This window comes from Pectinophora gossypiella, chromosome 27 (assembly GCF_024362695.1).
Source record: "Pectinophora gossypiella chromosome 27, ilPecGoss1.1, whole genome shotgun sequence".
NCBI lineage: Eukaryota > Metazoa > Arthropoda > Insecta > Lepidoptera > Gelechiidae > Pectinophora > Pectinophora gossypiella.
The window spans coordinates 5,416,035-5,441,487 of record NC_065430.1 but is presented as its reverse complement, the minus strand read 5'-3'; the positions used below and the strand labels follow the sequence as shown (position 1 = coordinate 5,441,487).

Sequence of the window (25,453 nt, the reverse complement as noted above, 5' to 3'; positions counted from 1 at the left end):
GTGTTCTTGCGGAGCGAGGCCGGCCAGTTCTTTTCTTGTCCTCAACACTTGAGACTTCATTATACCTATTTATGGTACGATACACAAACCTAAGTGTTATTTTCAAATTTTTGAGCAACTTGAAAATGGTACTCGGCGAGTGTCCACAGCGATGCAACGCTAAAATTGCGATTCGGTTTTCTTTCAAGGTCCACTCCATCGTAATAAATCACGGCAAATGATCATTTTTTGTTTTAAAATAATTGTCAAACATTCAAAAATGGAACGCCATAAAATTTTTCTAAAAGCATGTTACAAATTTAAAAATAATGTGCCTGAATTTGAAGAGCACCTAGTAGACATCGGAAACATACTAAACAAACCGAAACAAAACTAAAACGAAACCGCAAAGCGTTATCTTATGTTATGTGGTCAAACCGGAGTTGTCTGCTCATTAAAATATGTTTTAAACATTTAGACACACACTACATAGACAGTCGACCAACAGACGCCGGACGCGCGTTACCTTGTCATACAAGGAAAATAATTTAAAAAAACAAACATTAAAACAAGTTTGTGTCTTCAAAAACCTTGCGGAACGACATAACAAAGTGTGAAATGAAATAGAATTCGACCAAAGAGATTATATTCGCTTTTTAGTTTTCGAAGCTTCTTATTTTGAAGGTGAGTTTTTTTTAAATATTTTTTAAGGTAGCTATTGGGTGTTTTTTGATGTCGATTTTGTTAACAAAGGCTTGGTGATTGAAGTGGGATTGGCGGAATAGAGGTAAGCTTACCAAATATTATGTTATATAGATTGGGTACTTAAGTTAATTCTAAAAGAATAATACATTATAATCAGTGATCGGATATTCAGGCGTTTATTTAGGTATCTATCTAAAATTGCGCTAAATTATGGTATGGTAGGTACTTTTGTAAGTACCTATCCATCTACGTATTTATCGGAAAAAGACGCGCGAAACCGAGATTGATTAGGTAATTATTATTATTGCGTATGGCAGACAAATATCCTGCTTGGATCAAATATCCAGCTTAATTAGGTAATAAATTTATTTTAAGGAAACCCACAAAATTTTGAACGATCGCTCACGTTTTATTCCAATTTGGATTTTTTATTATCAAAAATTGCTTTAAGATGCCGGGACTAACATCTTAACGTACAGAAGCACGGAATCATCTTACTTTTTTCGACAATCAGTTGATTCAAGCTTGCAATAAGCTCGACTATATCTTAATGGGGTACTCACAGGTCACATCCATCGCAAGGACTAAGTACCCACACCTCACCGAGCTTTCTGTTAGACCAACGTGATAGGTGAGCCGTATCGCCGTCTGTAATGGTCGAGCCAACCTGATTTGTGAAAACTGCACCGATTCCTGCAGACACCTAATTTTATTTTAAGTTATACCCGTCTTTTTCTTATCTGCAGAGAAGGAAAGGGACGGACGATTGACAACTGTTAATTTTAAAATCAATGAGTAATTGAATTAATAACCCGGACAGATCAAATAGGTATCTTGCTGGCATGCAACCTTGACGTGTGCTGTCAACTTAATTCCGTCGGCCAATAACCTTTTTTTAGGGGGTTGTTTTAATTTTATGGCTATCGATTACCCGTCCCTTTCCTTTTCGGCGGATAAGATTATGACGGGTAAGTATAATTTAAAATAAAATCAGATGGTGTTTACTGGATAAGGAATGCAATCGCGATCTCGCGAGAACTCGTCAAATTTTTCGGGATTAATCCCGAAGCATAATATGACGAGATCCCATTCGAGATTGACGGGATTGGGCGAATCTCCTTGAGTTATACTTTTTGTTTTGATTACGCTGATTTCCAAAGAAAACTTAATCATTTAGTTGGTAATATTAAGAATTGGAGCTCGGTAGCGCAGCGGTAAACGCGCTCGGTCTGCAATTGTTGAAGTTAAGCAACTTTCGCAAAGGCCGGTCATAGGATGGGTGACCACAAAAAAAAGTTTTCATCTCTAGCTCCTCCGAGCTCCGGAAGGCACGTTAAGCCGTTGGTCCCGGCTGCATTAGCAGTCGTTAATAACCATTAATCCGCACTGGGCCCGCGTGGTGGTTTAAGGCCCGATCTCCCTATCCATCCATAGGGAAGGCCCGTGCCCCAGCAGTGGGAACGTTAATGGGCTGATATTAAGAATTAAGATTTTGTTTTCTTTAAAAAAAAATTGTTTTAATTAACCTCACTATCACAAACAAGCAGTTTTCATCGTTTTCAGCCATCCTTCACATTTTTCTTATGAATTTTTAAAAGTAATTAGACGAGATACCGAAAATTTCGGGAACTCGCGGGATTGATATTCCCAATTCCGCGGGATCTCGAATTTGCAATCTCGAGTGGGGATTTCATTCCCTAGTACTGGAATAGGCACCGATATCTAAATATAACTTAAATAGGTATGTATTCTTGAATTACGTTCAAACCGCAATTCACATTTAGTAGTCGTTAATATTATAAATAACTGTAACCGAGACAAAGGCATTGAAAGTGATAAACACAAGGCCATTAAACATTTTGACCATTTAAATATATTATGCCTATACACCTGCGGTCTATAGCCGTGGTTGAACGCTTGCCGAATCGCAATTGTCGAATTTGTTTTAGAATTCATGTTAACATCATAAATGATTATCACGTGCTGTATGGGACATACCTAATAGTCTACCATTTATGGTCAGTCACATCTCTAGCGCGAGCAAGCCAACGCGTCTTTATGTTTGGATCTTGTAATTAAATTAATATCCTAAGTAATACAGTTCATTCAATTGTTTGTGTGGGGTTTTATTAAAATTACCAGCGCTCCCTACACGTGCCAGTGGTGAAAGAAAATATCGTGAGGAAACCCACATACCCGAGAAATGCATTTTCGGAGGTATGTGACCTACCTGTATCGGGCCTGTTTTTTCTTCGCGGGTTGGAAGGTCAGACAGGCAGTCGCTTCTGTAAAAAACCGGACCTGTCAAATCTTCAGGTTAGGTAAGCGGACCCTGTGAAAAACGGGATAGTGCTAGGGAGATGATGATACCCGTGAAGTCTACCTCATCATCATCAGCCGTATGACGCCCACTGCTGGGCATAGGCCTCCCCCAAGGATCTCCACGACGATCGGTCCTGCCTGGAAGTCTACCTATAAAAAAGTAAACAGTCTCAGTGCAGCTTTCATTAACACAGCTGGCTCGACCATTTTAGACGGCGATACGACTCACCTACCACGTTGGTCTAACAGAAAGCTCGGTGAGGTGTGGGTACTTCGTTCTTGCGATGGATCTGACCTCTGACTACCCCGTTGGGATATAGTAGTGAGCTTATAGCAGGCTTGAATCAACTGATTGTCAAAAAAAGTAAGAAAGGCAAAGACATGGCTCATGTAACGAGTACTAACTTGCATCAGTAAGTAGTAACCGGGACCAACGACTTAACGTGCCTAACGTGGTTCATCTTACTTTCGGACATTCAGGTGATCATCCTGTAATGTCCTAACCAAACTAGGGATCACAAGGTGATTTTCGTGATATATCCCCACCGGGATTTGAACCCGGGACCTCCGGATCGTGTGCCCAGCGCTCTAACCACTGGATACGGGACTTATACGAGTAAATAATAGTTGTTTTGTAATATACGAGGAAATTATTGGATTTAAATTAATTATTAATTACATAAATTAAATTACTTATTAAATTTTCCTGAAGAGCAGATTAACTTATCATGTTTTACCTCTGGCTAAGCACATTATTTAATGAGGGAGGTGTCTGCAGGAATCGGGGCCAATATGCCTGAGATCCTTTGAAGCTGTAAATCGAACTCAACGGGTATTTTAGCCTTATTTTCATACATTTAGTAGGGGAACCCATGGGGTACCTATCTACTTCCCATAGACCTAAAAACATGAAATGACAATGGGCACAAATGTATGGAACTTGGTCCAAGAACCCCCACTAATGAGAATTCAAATTCAAAAATATCTTTATTCAGTAGGTAACATAGTTACACTTTGAATCGTCAATTTTTACATAACAAACGTCTCATCCGCCTAAAACTACTGCAGCTTCTCGCAACCTGTATAGCCGGGGAAAAGAAGCTGCAAGAAAAACCTCGGCATAGGGCCCTAGACGTTCTTTCTTGAGACTTACGTACAGTCATGAGCAGTAACATGTACCCACTTTAGAACCCTGTCGCACTATCATATTTGACATTTAATGAGACTTACGGATTAATTTGTCGAAAAAGTTAATGTGACATGGTTTTAAAGTGTATACATATACTCGTGACCGTACGTATATATAATGAAAGATTATGCTTTTCCTATGATTCTGGAAAAGTTCTATCAGATTCTGTCCCGGAGTTCTTTTTCTACAGCCATGTTTGTCCGGTTGTGAGGGTGTGCATACATTGTACATAAGGCCGAGATTACCAGACACTATTGGATTTGGCTTGGCTTTTAAAAAGACATTCGATCTCGCGATTACTAATTTGTCACCAATGAAGTAACAAACTTGATTTTATTTGGCACCTGTTTCGTCTATATATTTATAAACAAGTAATTAAGTACCATTTAAATAAATTATTTTATTTTCAATTTGCATCGCCGTGGACTAGAGAACGGGTCTATGACCTTCCTTATGGAGGAAAATTAAAACTAATTTAATAAACAAATGATTGTCGAGTTTGTTTTCGATTTCATGTTTGGATCGTAAATGACTATCGCGTGCTCAGCGGTGAAGGAAGACATCGTGAGGAAACCCACATTCCCGAGAAATACATTTTCGGAGGTGTGTGAGCTAATCTGTATTGGGCTAGTTTTTCCTTCGCGGGACGGAAGGTCAGACAGGCAGTCGCTTCTGTAAAAACCTGACCCGTCAAATTTTCAGTTTAGGAAAGCGGACCCGAATTTTAATTATGTTTAATAGGCTCTCTTTTCTTTATTAAAATCATTAAAATTCATAAATAGTTTAAATAGAAAAACATTTTTTGTCGCCTTTAGATCTGTCTTTGTTTAGTAATCAGAATTTTATAATTTAGTTTTGACCTAATTAACTACCCAATTATTGTATTTACCTACCTTGACTTGACAGACAGATTGACTTTTTTTTGACGTGACTTATTGAGATTTGCCGCAGATGGCATTAACTACTTTGCCGGACAAATGGGGAGCGCTGAAGGCCAGACAGATGGTCGGAAAACAATTTGTATAAGAGTTTTTCATTGTTTTTTTTTAGGGGGGTTTTTCATTTTGAAGTGCGGAACCCTAAAAGTCTGTAAAATCTAGTTTTTGTCGACGTACACAGAACGTTTTTGTTGCTATCTCTCATGCTAGCTCATTACTGACAATAACATTTTGGTGTATCGGTCACGGTCACCGGTCAACAGACCGCCATTTTGAATTTACCAATTTATCTCGTTAAGAGGTTTTTTTTTCTGCCAGTACTATTCAGAGGCGGAGGACAGGAGTCCTAGTAGAGCTTTGTAATAGACTGCTCTGGGCGCCATCCCACTTGCGTCAGATAGAGTACTGCGGGGCGGAAGGCAAGAGGGAAACCACTGCCCTATTTTTCCCTAAAAAGTAGCATGGGGAATGCTACACCGACACGAGCGTGGCTCTCAAATTGATGATGATGATGATGAATTTATCTCGCAAATTAGTATGGTCATAAATACTTGTTATGTAAAAAAGCTTGTTATAATGCTGATTAATGATAAAAATGTCTGATATTAAATGTGTTCCTCTAGTTATTAAAGAACTTGTAATTGATTTAAAAGATGTGTTGCTGTTGCAGTTTCTTGTCATTTCTTCTACGCCATAACACCTTGCGAAATGACGTAAATTGAAAAATGTTACATTAACCTTCAACAAGTTTATCCATGATACCATTACGTTGAATAAATGATTCTGATTACATAAATTCACGCTTATTCGCCACCGGGGTAAGCAGAGATTATGAAATTTTCACTTCTTGTTTCCTCCACATTTTTTCATACACGCACTCCGGTGGGATATTGGAGATACCAATTTAATGGTAACACAGTGGTAACACTTACGTTATCAAAGGGCTAGCAATGGCGAAATGTCATTGGATTGAGCATACATACCTGGTTTTCTTATACCATGGTATTGATAAGAGCTCGGTGGCGCAGCGGTAAACGCGCTCGGTCTGCGATTGTTGAAGTTAATGAACTTTCGCAAAGGCCGGTCATAGGATGGATGACCACAAAAAAAAAGTTTTCATCTCGAGCTCCTCCGTGCTTCGGAAGGCACGTTAAGCCGTTGGTCCCGGCTGCATTAGCAGTCGTTAATAACCACCAATCCGCACTGGGCCCGCGTGGTGGTTTAAGGCCCGATCTCCCTATCCATCCATAGGGAAGGCCCGTGCCCCAGCAGTGGGGACGTTAATGGGCTGGTGATGATGATGATTGATTATCTCAGATTTATGTCAGATTAAAACTTAGTAAATAATGTAGGTACAGTCATGAGCAATATAATGTACCCACTTTAGGACTCTGTCGCACTAACATATATTATTTGACATTTAGTGAGACTTACAGTTCAATTTGTCAAAAAAGTTAATGTGACATGGTACCGAAGTATATACATATTAATGCTCGTGACCGTACTTACCTAAGTATATCCGGTTTATTTACTTCTACACATATTAGGTACTTAACGGGAACTTAGCGTAATTACAAAGTGTGCAATTACACTGGGTATTTTGTGTATTTTCCTCATTGATAGATGTGTGAGAAGCGAGGTCGGGCGGGGGGCATTACCGAAGCATTGACGAATGACCTCACACGTACAAAACAGTGATTGCATTTCCTTAAAATCTATGTGGCGGACCCAACTATATTATGACGCCACATTCAATAATGCAGTCTTGAAGCAGTCGTGAAACGCGATATCGAAGTTTACACATCAAGACACATATACAGAGTGTTAGTGACATCGTAACGAAAACTTTGTGGGATGATGCAGACCATGATTCTGAGATGATATCAAGTGGAGTTTTCCGTCGCAAAAGTATGTAACTGAAAATATTAAAAAAAAACTAATACATGAATTTTCCGACAGGATTTTCTACTTGATAACAACAAGTAGGTATGGGTGTTAGTGACATCGTAACGAAAACTTTGTGGGATGATGCAGACCATGATTCTGAGATGATATCAAGTGGAGTTTTCCGTCGCAAAAGTATGTAACTGAAAATTTTAAAAAAACACATACATGAATTTTCCGACAGGATTTTCTACTTGATATCAACTCAGAATCATGGTCTGAATCAACCCCCTCAGTATTCGTTACGGTGTCACTAACACCCATACCTACTTGTATGGCTACTTGTACTTATGTACTTGTACGAATACTGAGAGTAATGATTCAGCTCATTATTCTGAGTTAATATCAAGTGGAATCGTCCACCGCAAAAGTAAAGAATTAAAAATAATTTAAAAAAACTAAAAAATCATGAATTTTGTAACGGAAAAATTCCACTTATTATTAACTCAGAATCATGGTTTGATTCATCCCCCTTAGTAATCGTTACGTCCTCCCGGGGTACGAGGCGCTCCCCGTTTGAGAAGTGTTGGATAACTGAGATTAGTGATATTTTTGAATCTGAAAAGTAGACTTGCCCATACAAAAACACCGACCAAAGGAAAGGTACTTACAGGATTGTTGAATTTGGTTTCTTCTGACCCCGGGGTGCTCTGGAGACTGCTAGTGCACTTTCAGATTAATTTTAAACAGCACAACTTGAATTAATACACTTTTATGTTATTTTAGAAATTTCTTGTATAGAAACGCGCGACGGCGGTAGTCGAGTCCACTTTTTTTTTCTTTTTTCCTGGCTTGGGGTGGCGGGAGTTTTTGGCGCGAACCAAAGGAGTTTTTGGAAGGGATTCATGGTCGGTGTCCTAACATTTACCCCCCACCGAAATCAACAGTGATTTCAAAATAGGTAATAACATCACAAGAGTAGAATTATTAAATATACTACTTATAATGTACTTTATTGTTGACAAAGAAAACTAAGTTATATATTTTTATAATAAGATAAGCTAATGGACTGTATAATAAATAATTAAGTGTATGAATGATATTATTATGATAGAAATAAATAACAAAGTTATTGGTCCTGCTCTTTTGGGAGAGGACTCAATTTGGAAACAGGCCGTTGTAACCGTGAATTTTGTGTACGTAATGTAACAACGCGAACTCTACCATCACGTCCAGGGTGAATCTGTTCTACACGACCCAAACTCCATTGTTGACACGGTACGTTATCGTTATGAATTAAGACCAAATCGTTTACGTTTAAGTTAGGTGTATCAACAAACCACTTCTGCCTTTGTTGCAATGTGTGCAAGTATTCCGACTTCCACCGGCGCCAGAAGTGCAGAGCGGCCTGCGTAATGCATTGCCATCGTGTTAAACGATTCAACGGTATATCTGAAAGATCGTAATTGGGAGCCGATACCAATTGACGACCGACTAAAAAGTGTCCTGGCGTAAGGACGTCGAATTCACTCGGGTCATTAGACAAACTACACAAAGGGCGCGAATTTAAAATCGCTTCTATGTTAGCAAAAAGAGTACCCAACTCTTCGAAAGATAAAGCACGAGTACCTACTACGCGCTTCAAGTGGTACTTTGCCGATTTTATTCCGGCTTCAAAAATGCCCCCGAAATGACTACCTGTCGGGGGGTTATATTTCCATGTCACTTTTCTGACTGTAAAACCGTCAATAAGCTGCCGTTGACTTGCATTATAAAATTGAACGACTTCGTTTAAGTGTTTACCGGCCGCGACAAAGTTTTTACCGTTATCCGAATACATGGTATGTGGAAGACCACGCCTAGCCGTAAACCGATCGAATGAAGCTAGGAAGCATTCAGTAGTCAACGCCGAAAGGACCTCAAGGTGAACCGCACGAGTCGAATAACAAACAAATAGACATAAGTAAGACTTTGAGATTCTAGCATTGCGTCTATTTGTTTCTTTTGTATAAAATGGACCTCCAATATCGACACCGACCGTGTGAAACGGGTAAACGTCCTGTAAGCGGCACTTAGGCAAAGAGCCCATTTTAGGTTGATTTACAGTGGGCCTATTTCTGAAACATGTAACGCATTTGGAAAGGCGAGACCGTATAACACAGCGAGCGGCTATAATCCAATATTTTTGAACTAATATGTTTTGTAAAGTCCTAGGTCCGACATGTAAATAAACTTTATGATAATAATCAATTAAAATGTTCGTAAAATGACATTTTTTCGGTAAAATTAAAGGGTGACGTTGAGTAAATGGTAAGTTTGCGTGTGAAAGCCTACCCCCCACCATGAGAAGACCACGGCTATCAATGAACGGGTCGAGTTTACGTAGGCTTTGAGAGCATCGATTACCTCGTTTTAATGACTCAATGTCATCACCAAAATGTTCGGATTGAACTATTTGAATAAGTTTATCGTGAGCTTTATTTAACTCTGCGGTGAGCAATGCGCCCCTGATTCTATCAGGCCGAGAAACCCTGGAATTGTGTAAGAATCTGAAACACCAGGCGACTATGCGCTGCAGTTTGTTAAAATTCGAATATTTATTTATTATATTATCAAAGTTATTTTTTAGAGAGACACCTTCAGTGAGTAATGACGTACTTTCCTTTACAGGTTTTAGTTCCAGGGGTTCTCCTTTGAACTCAGTTAGAGACCTCACTGGCCACATATGTTGTGGATCGTACAACCACTGTGGGCCGCGGAACCACTGATCAGCGATGTGCAGCAACTGGGCCGGCGTGGCGCCGCGCGAACATACATCGGCAGGATTGTCAGTGCCGTTGACGTGATACCATTGAACACCGGCTGAACATTCAGTAATCTTAGCCACACGATTCGCAACAAAAGTTTTTAATTTGAATGCAGGTGTATTGATCCACGTCAACGCCACTGAGCTGTCGGTGAAAGCCAGTACTTCGCTGATCAGTACTTCCTTGGCTAATATCGATACGACATATTGTAGGGTTTTCGATAACAAATGAGCGGCCATTAATTCAAGACGCGGAATCGATACTGTTTTTAAGGGCGCAACCTTAGATTTTGATAACAGTAGGCTAACCTTGACATTGCCATGCCCGTCCTGACTGCGAATATACACGACGGCAGCGAAACCATTCGTCGACGCGTCACAAAAACCCACAATTTGAGCTGTAATGTGATTTTTCACAAAAACATGTCGGTCATGTTTTAGTTTCGATAATAAAGGTATTTGAAATGAAAACAAACGCCATTCATTGAGAAGCGCATTAGGCAGCGCGTCATCCCAACCTAAATTGGCGCACCATAACTTTTGCATAAAAGTTTTAGCGAGAAAAGTACAAGGCGCAACGAACCCCAAAGGGTCAAATAACTTAGCTATTTCCGACAACACGGAGCGCTTCGTCACGTTACTTTCCATCTGTGTGGTACGGAAGGAGAAAGCGTCTTCTTCAGGTAGCCAGTGCAGGCCGAGAATCTTGATAGCCATAGTTTTGCCGTCATCGAACTGAACAGGTGGTTCGAGTTGATCACTAGGCAATTTATTTAAAACTTGAGCACTATTACTCGACCACTTGCGCAATTCGAAACCGCCAAGCTTTAGCAATTCTACCAACTGATGTTGAAGTGTCAGCGCGTCGTCTACACTATCCACTGACCAAAGCAAGTCATCAACGTAAAAACCTTCACGCAGAGCACGGGCGGCATCAGGGAAACGATCGCCTTCATCCGCGGCTAACTGCTGTAACGTGCGAATGGCTAAAAACGGGCTGCTGACTACCCCGTAAGTGACTGTGCACAACTCGTACATCTTTATAGGCTCGTTGGGCGAATCTCGCCACAATATGTGTTGAAATTGACGTTGTGATTTGTCAATTAATATATTACGATACATTTTTGATATGTCACCGCATAAACAAACGTTACGTAAACGGAAACGTATTAATAATTCCACAAGATCAGCTTGCAGTTTGGGCCCCGTATATAAAACGGAATTTAAAGATTGATTATTTGTAGTTTGACACGAAGCATCGAAAACTACGCGAAGTTTTGTCGTACTACTATCAGGCTTATGAACGCAGTGGTGGGGAATGACGTACGCCGATTCCACTTCCGATACGTCACCGACACAGATCATATGACCGAGCGACGCGTAGTCGTCCATGAACGTTTTATATTCGCCCCTTAGATCGGGTAAACGAGATAATTTGCGTTCCAAATTTTGATATCGTTTTAATACAATTTGTTTAGAATCGCCCAGTTTCGCGTCAGGTTTGAATGGGTAGCTCACAATGTATCGACCGGTATTATCACGCTTATGGTCACTGACAAACATCTGTTCAGCGATGACGTCATCTGGATTTTTAGGTACGTCACAGGATAAACTTTCGGTTTCCCAGAAAGATTTAATTAAATCGTCCACCTTAACTGTGCTACTAGTGAACATACAAGTCGACACACCGCCAGCACCGGTATTCACTGACAGCTGGCCTGTAATGACATACCCGAAAATGCTACTTAACGCGAGCGGTATCCCTTGACGTGACGGATGATACTTGCCACCATCATAAATGAATGGAAACACGTCACTGGCAAGCAACATGTCAATGCGACTCGAGCGATAGAAAGTAGGGTCAGCCAACACCAAATGTTTATATTCGTTGACTAAATCCTGTGACAAAGTGACAGATGGCATATCGCCAGATATTTTCGGAATGATCACAGCTTTTATATTAAAAACAGGGTCATTAGACATGGTCGGCTTTAAAGTGCAGGACACCATACCGTGATCGCGAACTACTGTTCCGCCTAGGCCCGACAATTGAGTGTTACACTTCTGACGTGGAAGCCCTAATCGCTGTGCACAATCATTTGTGATAAAACTGGTTTGAGAACCACTGTCGATCACTACGCGCACGGGTTGATATTTGCCTGAAACATCCGTAACGTGTACAACCGCAGTACCCAGCATAACTGTCGACCCAGACGAGCATGACGATGCCAAGGAGACCCGATTCTGTTGATCGTTATTAAAGTCGTTATCACAACTGTCATCAGAGCCCGTGCTTATCAAAGTTACATTGGAATCTAAATGCAACGTGTGATGATGTTTGTTTTTGCACACCGTACATGTTATCTTCGATGGGCACTCATTAGATGTGTGACCTTGACGCAAACAATTTTCGCATAAACGCAAATCTTTTATTTTTTCAATTCGCTGCTTAGGAGACAGCGCAATGTATTCGTAACATTTATAAATCGAATGAAATGGCTTATTGCAATACAAACATGCCTTCTTAGAATTATCAGGGCCCGCATTGCTCGCCAAACAGGTTTTTGAATTGACATTTTTTGTAATAGGTTTACTATTATTATTAGTTTTGTTTTGAACCGCATTTAGAATGGGTTTATTTGAAACGGGCTTTGAAACAGGAGGATTAGACATTTCCAACATACGCGCCTGATTCGATACAAATTCGCTTAATGTTTTAAAAATAGGTATTTCCTTTATACCGATTTTTTGTTCAAATTCTCGTCTAGAAACCGGGTCCAGGTTACGTAAACCGATATAACAAAGAATAAATCCCGCTAAATCATCGATTTTTAATAATTCTAACGCTTGAACGCATTCTTGAAATGTCTCTAAAAAGGAATTCAATCCGCTAACAGATTCGTTCGGCAAAGGTTTGAACGCGAACAATTTATCCAAATAGCGGGTAGCTATAGCACGCTTATTTTCATACCTGTCCGACAGAGATGACCAGACAATATTATAATTGTCACTCGATACAGGCAAACTTTTCACTATTTGAAGTGCTGGCCCGGTTACTACGGAAAGTAAATAATGGAACTTCTCGACATTACCTATCGAATTATTTGTATGAATCAAACTCATAAATGTATCGCGAAATGTAATCCAATTCTCTAACCTTCCGTCAAAATGAACAAGTTCAATTTTAGGTAAGCGAGGCTGAGAGCCGCCGCTTCGCTCATATTTGAATTCACCGCCACTTTTTGACGTATTCGAAACAGTTTCGTATTGATGAAAAATACGTTTAACTTCGTAATACAAGTCATCGAAAGCCTTTATTTCCTGGTCGTTAATTATATACGCCGGGTTACGCTTTAGTTCCAGCGCAGAAATATCATCAACAATTCGTTCGAATGATTCGCGAGAAGATTCGAGTTCACTGACCCGCACCAACAATTTGTTAACTAACGTGGAATCACTTTCGACAATTTTAGATAAATCGTACATCTGTTGAACACGCCTAAAATAACGTTCTTTTCTATTTATTAACGTATTTATTTTGATATCAAGATCGGTCAAAAATGGAGTTGTAGGTGTTTCTTTCGCCATTTTGAACTGAAGAAAAATGTACTAGAAACTTCGAGAACAACGCGTCCCTACAACTGCCTGTTTATGTAAAACCGAACAAAAAGTAATTTACACTGTAGAAATAGATTCTAAGTATTTGACTACGTATAAAAAATATATTAAATATGATATTACACTGTGACAAATAGAACTATTGAACAAATACTTGCACAATGAAATGTGATGTTGTAAATTTAATATTTTGAATAAAATAACATAAATTATATATGAAATAGTCTGTTAATACCTATTTTGATATACTGAATCCGTATCGAAGGACCATAAATGTTGGATAACTGAGATTAGTGATATTTTTGAATCTGAAAAGTAGACTTGCCCATACAAAAACACCGACCAAAGGAAAGGTACTTACAGGATTGTTGAATTTGGTTTCTTCTGACCCCGGGGTGCTCTGGAGACTGCTAGTGCACTTTCAGATTAATTTTAAACAGCACAACTTGAATTAATACACTTTTATGTTATTTTAGAAATTTCTTGTATAGAAACGCGCGACGGCGGTAGTCGAGTCCACTTTTTTTTTCTTTTTTCCTGGCTTGGGGTGGCGGGAGTTTTTGGCGCGAACCAAAGGAGTTTTTGGAAGGGATTCATGGTCGGTGTCCTAACAAGAAGCAAGCCGGTAAACCATAGTGGCTAACCATGGTCTTCACTCTCTTCTAGATGTACAAAATACTCCCACTCCTTGCGCTGCTGGCGGCGTGTCTGGCTCAGCAGCAGAATAACGGCGACCTGGAGTCCGTCATCAACCAGATCTTCGGCCCCCCACCCAGCGGCGGAGGGCAAACTCCCCCCAACACCAACACCAACCAGAATACTGGGGGTGTTACTAATAACAACTCTGGGGGGAAAGGACCGTCTACTATTGTTCCACCTGGGATCAATGATGGTAAGTATTTTATGGTCTTCGCCGTGGTAGACCAGTTGGATTTTTGTTTTGAAAGAACGTCGCCTGTGCCGAGCTTTTTCTCGCAGCTTCTTTTCCCCGGCTATACAGGTTGTGAGAAGCTGCAGTAGTTTTAGGCGGATGAGACGTTCGTTATGTAAAATTGACGATTCAAAGTGAATAAAGCCCTCCGGACTCGTGGTCACACCAGGTTGTCACACCAGTATGACAAACAGGAATTTTCTTCTTGTTTGTCACACCGCTAACAATACTACACCTTTTATCCTGACTTGTCATTATTTATAAGTAGTGCTGTGTTCATCGGCGTATAAATTAAAATTGAAATTATTTACGAAATTATACTTTATTTAACAGAAACTTATCGCTATCGACCCACTAGGGTCGATTAATTCTTTCAAACATTTTTCCTCTCAGACGACGCCTTGAGCCGAGGTTCGCGCCCAAACGGGCACCTTCAGGCCTGTTGTCTTAAATGTTGTACCGGGTTAGAGCCTTCAGCGCTCCCCATTTGTCCGGCCAAGTAGTTAATGCGATAATGTGACTTTTGAGCAAAAAAAAATCTGGTAATTATGGAAAAATCCATTAGGTCGCCAGTGATAGAAGATACGAATAAACAAAAGGAATGCGCTATTAAACATAATTAATCTCTTTGCACAAATATAATGCCTTATGGCAAATATCGATATATTTTTTATCATAGGGATATTCTCCGCACTAACAATGGTGTGATAAAAGGTGTTGTATTGTTAGCGGTGTGACAAACAAGAATAAAATTCCTGTTTGTCATACTGGTGTGACAACCTGGTGTGACCACGAGTCCGGAGGGGAATAAAGATATTTTTGAATTTGAATTTGAAGAACGCTCGACTTGCTGTTTAGCAATAAGGCCCACTATTGTCATTATTTTTATTTGTATGTTTATGTCCTTTGTATAATGTCGTTGTGCAATAAAGTATTATTGATTGATTGATTGAAATTAAGTATGGAACTGAAAATAATTTTAAAAAACCAAAAAAACGTGAGTTTTGCGGCGGGAAATTCCACTTGATATCAACTCGAGAATCATGGTCTGAATCATCCCGCTCAGTATTCGTTACGGTGTCACTAACACCCGTACCTACTAGTATGGCTACCTGTACGTACTTGTGCGGGGTGTAAGTGACATCGTAACGAATACTGAGAGGGATGATTCAGACTATGATTCTGAGTTAATATCACGTGGAATTTTCCATCGCAAAAGTATAGACTTGAAAATAATTGAGTTTTCCGGCGCGAAATTCCACTTGAACTCAGAATCATGGTCGGAATCATCCCCCGCAGTATTCGTTACTTACGATGTCACTAACACCCTATATAATATTTGTCTGTCTATCCAACAGTAACAAACGACACGTCTTGCACGACGGAGAACAACGAGGCGGGCGAGTGCGTCAAGTACTACCTGTGCAGCGCCAACAACAACACCGTCATCACCGACGGAGTCGGGCTCATTGACATACGGTAAGACGCCTTGAGGGAAAACTGGCTTTGACTTGGTAAAACGCACTTTGACTGTGTAAAACGCGCTTTGACTGGGTAAAACGCACTTTGACTGGGTAAAACGCACTTTGACTAGGTAAATCGCGCTTTGACTAAGTAAAATGTGGTTTGACTAGGTAAAGCGGGCTTTGACTAGGTAAAACCCGCTTTGATTAGGTAAACACGCTTTAACTAAGTAAAATGCGATTTGACTAGGTAAAACGCGCTTTGACTAAGTAAAATGAATAAGTAAAACGATCTTTAACTAGTTGGCTAAAGTGCTGTTATAAACTAAATCTTCAATTCCAGTGTCCGCGACGGCCCCTGCCCTTCTTACCTGGACACCTGCTGCCTGACCCCCGACCGCCTCCCGGACAACGGAGGGATCACCCCCAGACCACCCACACCTGACAACAATAATAACAATAACCAGGTAAGTAGGTACATTATTTTACCCGACTGCGATAAAAAGGAGGGTTACGTGTTTGACCGCTAAGTACATACATAAGTTCGAAGCATTTATCAGAATTTAACAAATGAGGTGTCATTAACAATCAATGATCCTATACGAACCGGTGGTTAGAATAGAATATAATTCTATTCTGACATTCAATTTATAATTATAATCTTCTTTTTACATTATTATTATTGCGTATGGCAGACAAAAATAAAATATGCTGCGTGGATGAAATATCCAGCTTAAGCTCCCTTAACCAAGTCTCTGCTGCATCCGTCACACAATGCAGCTCGGCTATACCACCTGGGAACTGGTGCAGAGGGCACTCGTTCACTATGTGAGATATGGTTTGATCCGGGTGACCAAATTCACACTACGGCGACTCCTTTAAGCCCCATGTACATATGTGATGACATAGTTGATTGGTGACATAGGTGACTTTCCATGGTTGGTCCTACACCGGTTCAGTCGTGTCCAGATTTTTCGCTTGGAGTCGAAGCCAGGGTCCTTCTTTTTACATTGCATTTGGGAGTCGTAATAACGAAACACTTTTGCATGCTACTTTAAGCAAAATGTGTGAAACTATTATTTACTAGGAACATTGGTGCTAATTTCTGCAAACGCCATCTAATTTTACTTTAAGTTATAAGTACCTGTAATTTTCTTATCCGCTAAAAAAAAGGGACGGGTCAGACAGGCATAAAATTTATGGAACACACGTCAATTTTAAGCACAAATCTAAAACAACAGTCTAAAAATTTTACATCGGCCAATAACCCGACAGAGTTAAATAGACAGCACGTCAAACGGATTGCATACCAGCGAGATGCCTATTTATTTTCTTTCTATTTTTTATATTTTCCGATTGAACATCTAAAACATGTTTTTGATTTTTTGATGCGATTAGCAACGCCAAGGCTGCGGCTGGCGCAACCCTGAGGGGGCAGGCCTGAAGACGACTGGAGACGTCAATGGAGAGGCCAAATTCGGAGAGTTCCCCTGGACGGTCGCTATACTCAAGTCAGTATCAAGATTAGTATATTTACAAGCACTTGATACACAAAGAGCACGGAAAGCGAACAGAAAGACGGGTTTTTCTTATAAAAGTGCTAACAAAACCCCGCTTGGCAAGGTTTCCCGGCTCTGCGTTTATCAAGCTTCACAGAAATGTTTGTTCTCTCCTTTCTTTCTCTTCTTCTTTATTCTTCTTACCTATTCTTTGTTGTTTTGTATTAAGTAACTAACTTTTAAATTTAAGAGCCACGCTCTTGTCTGTGTAGCATTTTCCATTCCAGTCAATCAAAGGCCAATTCCTTGGCTTGATGATGAACTAACCTTTACTTTAAAAAATGTTCATAATAACAACCATTTAAGGATAACAATGTGAAGGGCCCCTTGCAATCTACGAGCGATTTGCTATTGAACACGATTCATTTTTTTTCCACAACTATAGTTCGGAGTTGGACCAGGATTTCGTCAGGTAAGAGCGCCAGGAGACTAAAGCGATTCTGCTTATTGTAGAATCTTCTTTCACTGCTTAGCCAGACCTATATAGTCATTGTGGTCTTAAACACCAGCTAGCTTGCTTCTCGGTTGTACAATAAACTTCCGGAGTTCCGGAGAATTCAGAACTACTTCTTAAGGCATAGCTTGCTCAAAAATGTTTTATGACGTCAAAAAATTTTGAATAAAAACTAGACCTTTATAGACCTACTTATCCATTGTAATTATATTCCTTAATAGCTTTTTTGTTTTTTATTGTTTTCTCAAGGGGAGGCCTTTGCCCAGCAGTGGGATTGTTTTCTCTACCTTTGTTATGTTATTTCATTGCCTGTTATTTGTCCGGCCAAGTAGTTAATACCATCTGCGGCAAATCTACAATAAGACACGTAAAAAAAAAATCATTGCCTGTGTAAAATGTGTATATGCAAAGGAAAAATTTAGTGAGATGTAATTTGCAACTATTATTTAATAATTATACCTAATTTTTTAAGTATACAATAAAAATTTACAACTTTATCTCTTCAAATAGAGGGCACCAGTTCGAACCGCGGTCCCGGAGTCCCGGACTTGCACCAATGAGTTATTAATTTATCTTAAGTGCAGTTTTTACTAACACAGTTGGCTCGACCATTACAGACGGCGATACGGTGCACCTATCACGTTGGTCTAACATAAAACTCGGTGAGGTATGCGTACTTAGTTCATCTTACGAAGGATATAAGTATGTACTTCTGACTTTCTCTGTTCTTACCCGGTACAAAATGGAAGGCAACAGGCCTGAGGATGTCCAGTCGAACACGGAGCTCTGCTCAGGGCGTCGACAAGCATTTAGTAAATGATAATCAAGTACGGTCCATACCTTTTAAGAGGAGCTTCCACGCAGCTATAGCTTTTTCAAATAAGACCTTCCCTCCCCAGGATCGAGCCGGTAAACGAGAACGACCCTGACGGCCAGAAGCTGAACGTCTACGTCGGCGGAGGATCCTTGATACATCCTCAAGTAGTCCTCACGGCGGCACACTATGTGGCAGCCGCCAGGGAACTGAGGGTCCGTGCTGGGGAGTGGGACACTCAGACCACCAAGGAGATATACCCTTACCAGGACAGGGACGTGGCCAAGATTGAGGTCCATAAAGACTTTAATAAGGGTAAGTGTTTTCGAACGGCCTCCGTGGTCCAGTGGTTGAGCGTTAGGGTCACGATCCCGATGGGGACATAACATCACAAAATGTAAAAATCACTTTGTGATCCCTAGTTTGGTTAGGACATTACAGGCTGATCAACCTGATTGTCCGTAAGTAAGATGATCCATGCTTCGGAAGGCACATTAAGCCGTTGGTCCCGGTTACTACTTAATATAAGTATACGTAGTCGGTACATGAGCCACGTCAGGGGCCTTTGGCGGCTCAGTAATAACCCTGTATTCCAATAACATGTATTCCATTTCACAACACACACGATAAGAAGAAGTGTTTTCGAAAAAAGAACACGCGTATTTGTCTCCATACATCTACGACACTTCACACACCCCGGACACTTCATATAAAACACATCGTTTTACACAGACACTACACATTGACGTTATCGTACACGCGCATCTGTGTGTGTGACGTCTGACGCCATACGATTGGAGACTAAAGTAAGTCCGAGAGGGGTGAGGTAAACCTAGCTCAGCCGCTGGTGGGGAGCGGAGAGCTGCCGTTCTATACGTAGTATTATTTCTTATTCTATGCTTGTGCTGTAGATCTTCCGTGATCCTTTCCGTTTCTGGTTCCGTTGTATCTTTTGAGGTTCGAAACCCTAAAAAGGGATTATCTATCTATCTGCTCCGCCTGTATTCACCCACTGCTGAGTATAGGCATTCTCTCTTTCACGCTATCCTTTCCGGTCCTGTACAAGGGATTATAGGCGTAATATATTCGTCTGGATGTCTGTCTATTTGTCTAAATAACCACGTTCTTAACACAATATAAGCTCAAACACTATAACCCAAATGGGATAGTCAAACGTAAGTGCATCGCAAGATGAACTAAGTACCCACCTCATCGAGCTTTGACCAGGCGCGAACTATAATTACTACAATTGTGAAGCAAGCCAATGTAACATAGGACAGTGACTCCCAAGAGACCACAGAGACTCGTTAGTAACTCTTTATATTAAATTACTCGTATCAAACAATGTTTCTTACTTCAGGCAACCTGTTCTACGACATCGCGCTATTGTTCCTGTCGGCACCTATGGACCTGGCCCCTAATGTGGGAGTGGTCTGCCTGCCTCCTCCCCGGGAGAGAGTGCCTGGAGGCACTCGCTGCTTCGCGTCAGGCTGGGGCAAGGACAAGTTTGGCAAGGAGGGCCGCTACCAAGTCATTTTGAAGAAGGTATGTATTTTTAGGAGCTCGCTGGCGCAGCGCTTAATGCGCTCGGTCTGCGATTGTTGAAGTTAAGCAACTTTCGCAAAGGCCTTAGGATGGGTGACCACAAAAAGAAAAGTTTTCATCTCGAGCTCCTCCGTGCTTCGGGAGGCACGTTAAGCCGTTGGTCCCGGCTGCATTAGCAGTCGTTAATAACCATCAATCCGCACTGGGCCCGCGTGATGGTTTAAGGCCCGATCTCCCTATCCATCCATAGGGAAGGCCCGTGCCCCAGCAGTGGGGACGTTAATGGGCTGATGATGATGTATTTTTAGGCATGTGGCGGACCTTACTAGTTGACTAGCTAGTTCCGACCAAATGCAACAGATGGCGCCACCATTTGATAATGCAGTCCTGAAACGCGCTATCGAAGTTTACACAGCGTGGCGGATGTATACAACTTCCAACATAACACCGTTGGATCGTCGATCCCTAGTGACACTACCAACTTCTGGCTAGCAGGATACTATGCTCTGTTCGGTGTCACTACAACATCCTTTGGCGTCAGCACAACCTCGGTTTTGACGCCGATTTAGGTTGTTTAGGGTTTTTAGGGTGGGTGGTGGTTGTTTGGTGAAGGCTTCACCGATAAGAGCTCAGCTCTTAAATAAAAAGAAGAGAAGAAGAGGGTGGCACAGCGAAAATATGCAACACAACATACCCTTATAAAATTAAATACTAACTGACAAGACGAAACGAAAGAATTTAAAACAAAAATGTACTTATTGTTTAGTCCTACGTAGTCGTTACATGAGTCGCCATTGGCCGCTTAATAGTTACTGACACCAGAGTTGATGAGGTTGGTGGTCCACCTCATAACCCACACAATGGAAGCAGACTCATGATAATGATTCCAACCAGGTGGAGATCCCAGTTGTGGAGCGTCGCGCGTGCCAGGAGTCGCTGCGCAAGACCAGGCTGGGTCGCTTCTTCGAGCTGCACTCATCGTTCATGTGCGCAGGCGGCGAGCCTGGCAAGGACACTTGCAAGGGCGACGGCGGCTCGCCACTTGTGTGTCCTATCGAGGTATGTCATTCTTTTTTAACCGACTTCAACAAAAAGGAGGAGGTTCTCAATTCGTCGCCTCCTTTTTTTGTATGTTCCTCGATTACTAGAAGACGCTTGGACCGATTTGGATAATTATTTTTTTTATTCAAAAGGGTATCTATCGTTCCCAGGTGGTCCCATTGTCAGCATCTCATGATCTGATGATGGGAACCCAGAGAAATCTAGGGCATTGCGAGGGTATTGTTTTAGAATATTTTTTAAAGCTGAACCAGTATTTTTTTTTATTGTAGATTTGCTGCAAATGGCATTAACTACTTAGCCGGATAAATGGGAAGCGCTGAGGGCTCTCTCATTGTGATACTGATCACTGTGATAGTAGTCAATGTGGTTCACCTTGCTTCTGAAACCTTCGTTCTCATAATATTATATTCTCAAAATATTACATTCGCAAAACATTACGTTCGCAAAATATTATATTCTCAAAATATTACCTGTACAATGAAAAAGAAAATATGTAAAAAATAATCATTCTCTAGTAACGAAAAAAAAATCATTTAACTTTCTATAGCGATCTGCGGCTTGAGAAGAAACTAAGCGTATTGTACATCACTATACACCCTAGCCTGTGGGCGAACTACACTAAGCGATGTTACAGCGACCTCCGCATCCTGTACAATAATGCGTTCAGGATGATATTGGGGCTGCCTCGGTTCTGCAGCGCGTCGGGCATGATCGCGGCGGCGCGCACGGCCTGCTTCCATGCGACGGTGCGCGCCCGCGTCATGTCCCTGGTGCGCAGAGTGCGGGCCAGCTCCAATGTCATCCTGCAGATGATCGGCGATAGGCTGGACTGTCCTTATCTCCGGCACTACTGCGACAGACATGTGCCTGTGCATGTACTTTTGTACTTCATTATACAAAAGATAATATATTGAGAATATAATATTAAGAGAACGAAGGTTCTGAAACGGGTAGCGGCGTTTCGAACCCCACCGGACGTAATATCGACTGATACATCACTCTGCTAATGAACGTCACAACACTAGCTTACGTACTTTGACAGATCGAATTCTTAACGCGCATTGAACTAAATGGGGCCCTACCGGGTAAGACGAAGCCGATTCAGATTGGAGCAAATCGAACATCGATTTGATTCTGTCGTACCGCGTAAGCAGTCAAGATGGCGATTCGTGACGTCACATGAAGTTCAGGCGGTTAAAATGACCACATCGAAGCAACTCATCTAAGAGAGCAATATTGCTATATGACATTTGTTTGTATTGCGCACTTACTTATTTTAACCCTGTAAGCCGATTGATCGACTGGTCGTCCTGTTTAATAGTTACTTAACACTTATTCAGTCTTGTGTTCCAGTACAAAATTGACACAATAAATTACTTTTCCATTACTGTTTCCAGTTCGAAAAGGACCGTTACATGCAAAGTGGAATCGTCGCTTGGGGCATCGGATGCGGCGAAGACGGCACCCCAGGCGTTTACGTCGACGTATCCAACCTCCGCAACTGGATCGACGATAAAGTGAAAGGACAAGGATACCCCATCAATGGTTACGTAAACTAATAAAACCTTAACACGTTTGACAGGTCGTCTGTAAGATATCCATTGCCATTTTTCGTCCAATTTAAAAAGTAAAAACCGCATGACATTATTAAGCTGCAAAGCTATTCTATTGAGGATTTAAATAAACTTTTTTACTGTGTTTTTCATTGTGTTGTTTTATTTTAAGATCCTAGGGCCGCTATTTGTAAATTTATCTCAATGAGACTTTCCAGACTACGTTACCTAAGTAAAATATAGATAGCGCTGTTCAGATTTAACGTGATTATCATCCTTATACCATGGTTTAGTGGACTGAATATGCGTTGCGGAACGACAATAATCGAAATTTGACTGGTAGGTATGTACCTACCTATGTCGATGTAGTGTTTAAATGGTCCCATATACGGTACGATTTGTCTGTACGATCCGTCGCTTGAGACCGATCGAAACGACGAATCGATAGTGTATATCAAGATCGTTAACGATTTACTTCATCGCAGACGATATCGGAAATCGCAACAAAAACCCATGCAATCATGAATATCGTAACGTAAAGAGCTTAAGGGGCCCATATACGGTACGACTCGGTCTGATGAAAATCGTGACGATTCATCGCATCGCAAATGGCGCTCATACACGAAACGATTGGTCGTAACGATCAATCATTTCTTTATTTGAAACTGAAGTATAAACACGTGTTCTAATGATTCAATAGGTGCCTAATAAATTGGAAAATGAACTTCTTTTCCTTACCCTTTGATTCGGTTACAAAACAAAAAAAGAAAGCATAGAAAAATGTGGGTTAAGAAATGGTTATTAAAGCGAAACCAGTATTCGTGAGACAAAATCGAATCGTTGATCGTAAAGAGCCACACACTGTTGATTCATCATTACGATATACATGACTGAATGGGTTTTTGTTGCGATTTCCGATATCGTCTTCGATGAAGAAAATCGTTAACGATCTTGATATACACTATCGATTCGTCGTTAATTTTTAATTTTCGAGAAGGGAGCTTTCTTTTCGTGGTAAACATGATGGCTTCTGTTTTAGAAGCGTTAATTTTCAGTTTCCACTTTTGGAAATAGTTAAGCAAGAGTTCTAGGGATAATTGTAGGCGACCAATGATTAAATCAATGTCTGCGGAAGAAGTGAGCGAGGCCGTGTCGTCTGCAAAGCAAGCTATATTGGTGCGTGGTTGCACTGGAATGTCGTTCAGGTACAGTAAAAACAGGTAAGGTCCCAAAATTGAACCTTGGGGAACTCCTGCAGGCACGGGCATGGGCCGAGATAAGTGACCGTTGACGTAAACAATAAAGCTGCGATTTTGTAGATAGGAGTCTACGATTTTGACTAGTGGCATAGGCAATTTTATGGAAATCAACTTATGAAGGAGCGCATCGTGCCAAACCGTATCGAAAGCCTTTTCAATATCGAGCAAGAACATCCCTGTCGAGTGCTTAAGATTAAGGTTATGCGACGCAATTTCGGCTGAAGCAATGGATCGTACAGACAAATCGTACCGTATATGGGGCACTTTACATAAGTAAAACTACGCGGTGGCCATTATTACTTAAAAAACGGGGGTGAAGTGAAGACGTAGTGTGTGGCAACGAGCCGATATTTATTTATATAGTATATTATATTGAGGCGATTACACTCAATCAAGCTGGAGGGTATGACTCAAAACTAAATACAACTAAACTAAATTGGTACCGTATGATACATGCTGCTGCGGATATGGAACAAAGAAAAACAGTTTGCAAAGGTAAAAGGAAAGCACAGTACCTGGTGACGGCACGTGACACGTCCGTTCTCAGCCGGCGGGGTACGAAAACACTAGTTAATGACGACACACTTCAATCGGGCGCACAAACAACACAATGCGGCGAGGTGAACTTTATAATAGCGAATTTGCGGAATTAATCACTAGGATATGTTCTTTTACGCGAAAATACGCATTTATTTGCACCGGCGCGTGCGTATCAAGAAGAGTTTTATCATTTTTCGCCATCTTTTTTCTTTATTTTCAAGCGCCCTCAAGCGACGAAACGCAGAACTAAGACGTTATCTTCTCTCTTGTTCGTGCAGCGGCGATAGGCATGTGCGGGAAGAGGAAGGATATAGAAAGTGGCGCGAACTTACCAATCAAAATTAGAATATTAAAATAAATAATATCTATGGCGCAACCACAAAAAAAAAATCTCTCAAGAGCAATATCAACTGAACTAAGCTCAGAACAAACTAAGCTTTAATTATTATTCTGAGGAGCTAAGTGCCTGAGTCATTTCCAAAATGTGAACAGAATTACAAGATAGATAGATCGACCTCTGTTTACAGCTTCTCAAACGGGACCGCCCGGTTCGAAGTTCGAACTTCGGTACCGGACTTGCATCAATGCGTTATTAATTTATCTTAAGTGCAGTTTTCTCTATCACAGTTAGCTCGACCATTATAGAAGGCGATATGGTTTGTCACCTATCACGTTGGTCTAACAGAGAGAGCTCTGTGAGGTAAAGGTACTTCTTACGATGGGTGTACTTCTGACTACCCCGTTAGGATATAGTCGTGAGCTTATGTTATATTATATACCTCAAGTTCAGGATCTCAAGTAAACGTCTTTTGACGATCCTTCCTTAGACAAA

General features: G+C 40.9%; 1 protein-coding gene across 2 annotated transcripts; it reads left to right on the top strand.

Moving 5' to 3' along the window:
• Positions 1-461: 461 nt before the first annotated feature.
• On the top strand, positions 462-22,974 carry LOC126378911 (phenoloxidase-activating factor 2-like). Of its 2 annotated transcripts, XM_050027422.1 has the most exons (10): positions 462-663; positions 14,108-14,333; positions 15,731-15,851; positions 16,179-16,302; positions 17,234-17,346; positions 17,780-17,806; positions 18,748-18,977; positions 20,023-20,207; positions 21,102-21,266; positions 22,667-22,974. In XM_050027422.1, exons 2-10 carry the CDS (start codon positions 14,108-14,110, stop codon positions 22,826-22,828), a joined length of 1,353 nt encoding a protein of 450 aa, XP_049883379.1. In that variant the 5' UTR covers positions 462-663; the 3' UTR covers positions 22,829-22,974. The 2 variants fall into 2 exon arrangements, with proteins under 2 accessions (XP_049883379.1, XP_049883380.1); XM_050027423.1 differs by lacking the exon at positions 17,780-17,806.
• Positions 22,975-25,453: the final 2,479 nt, after the last annotated feature.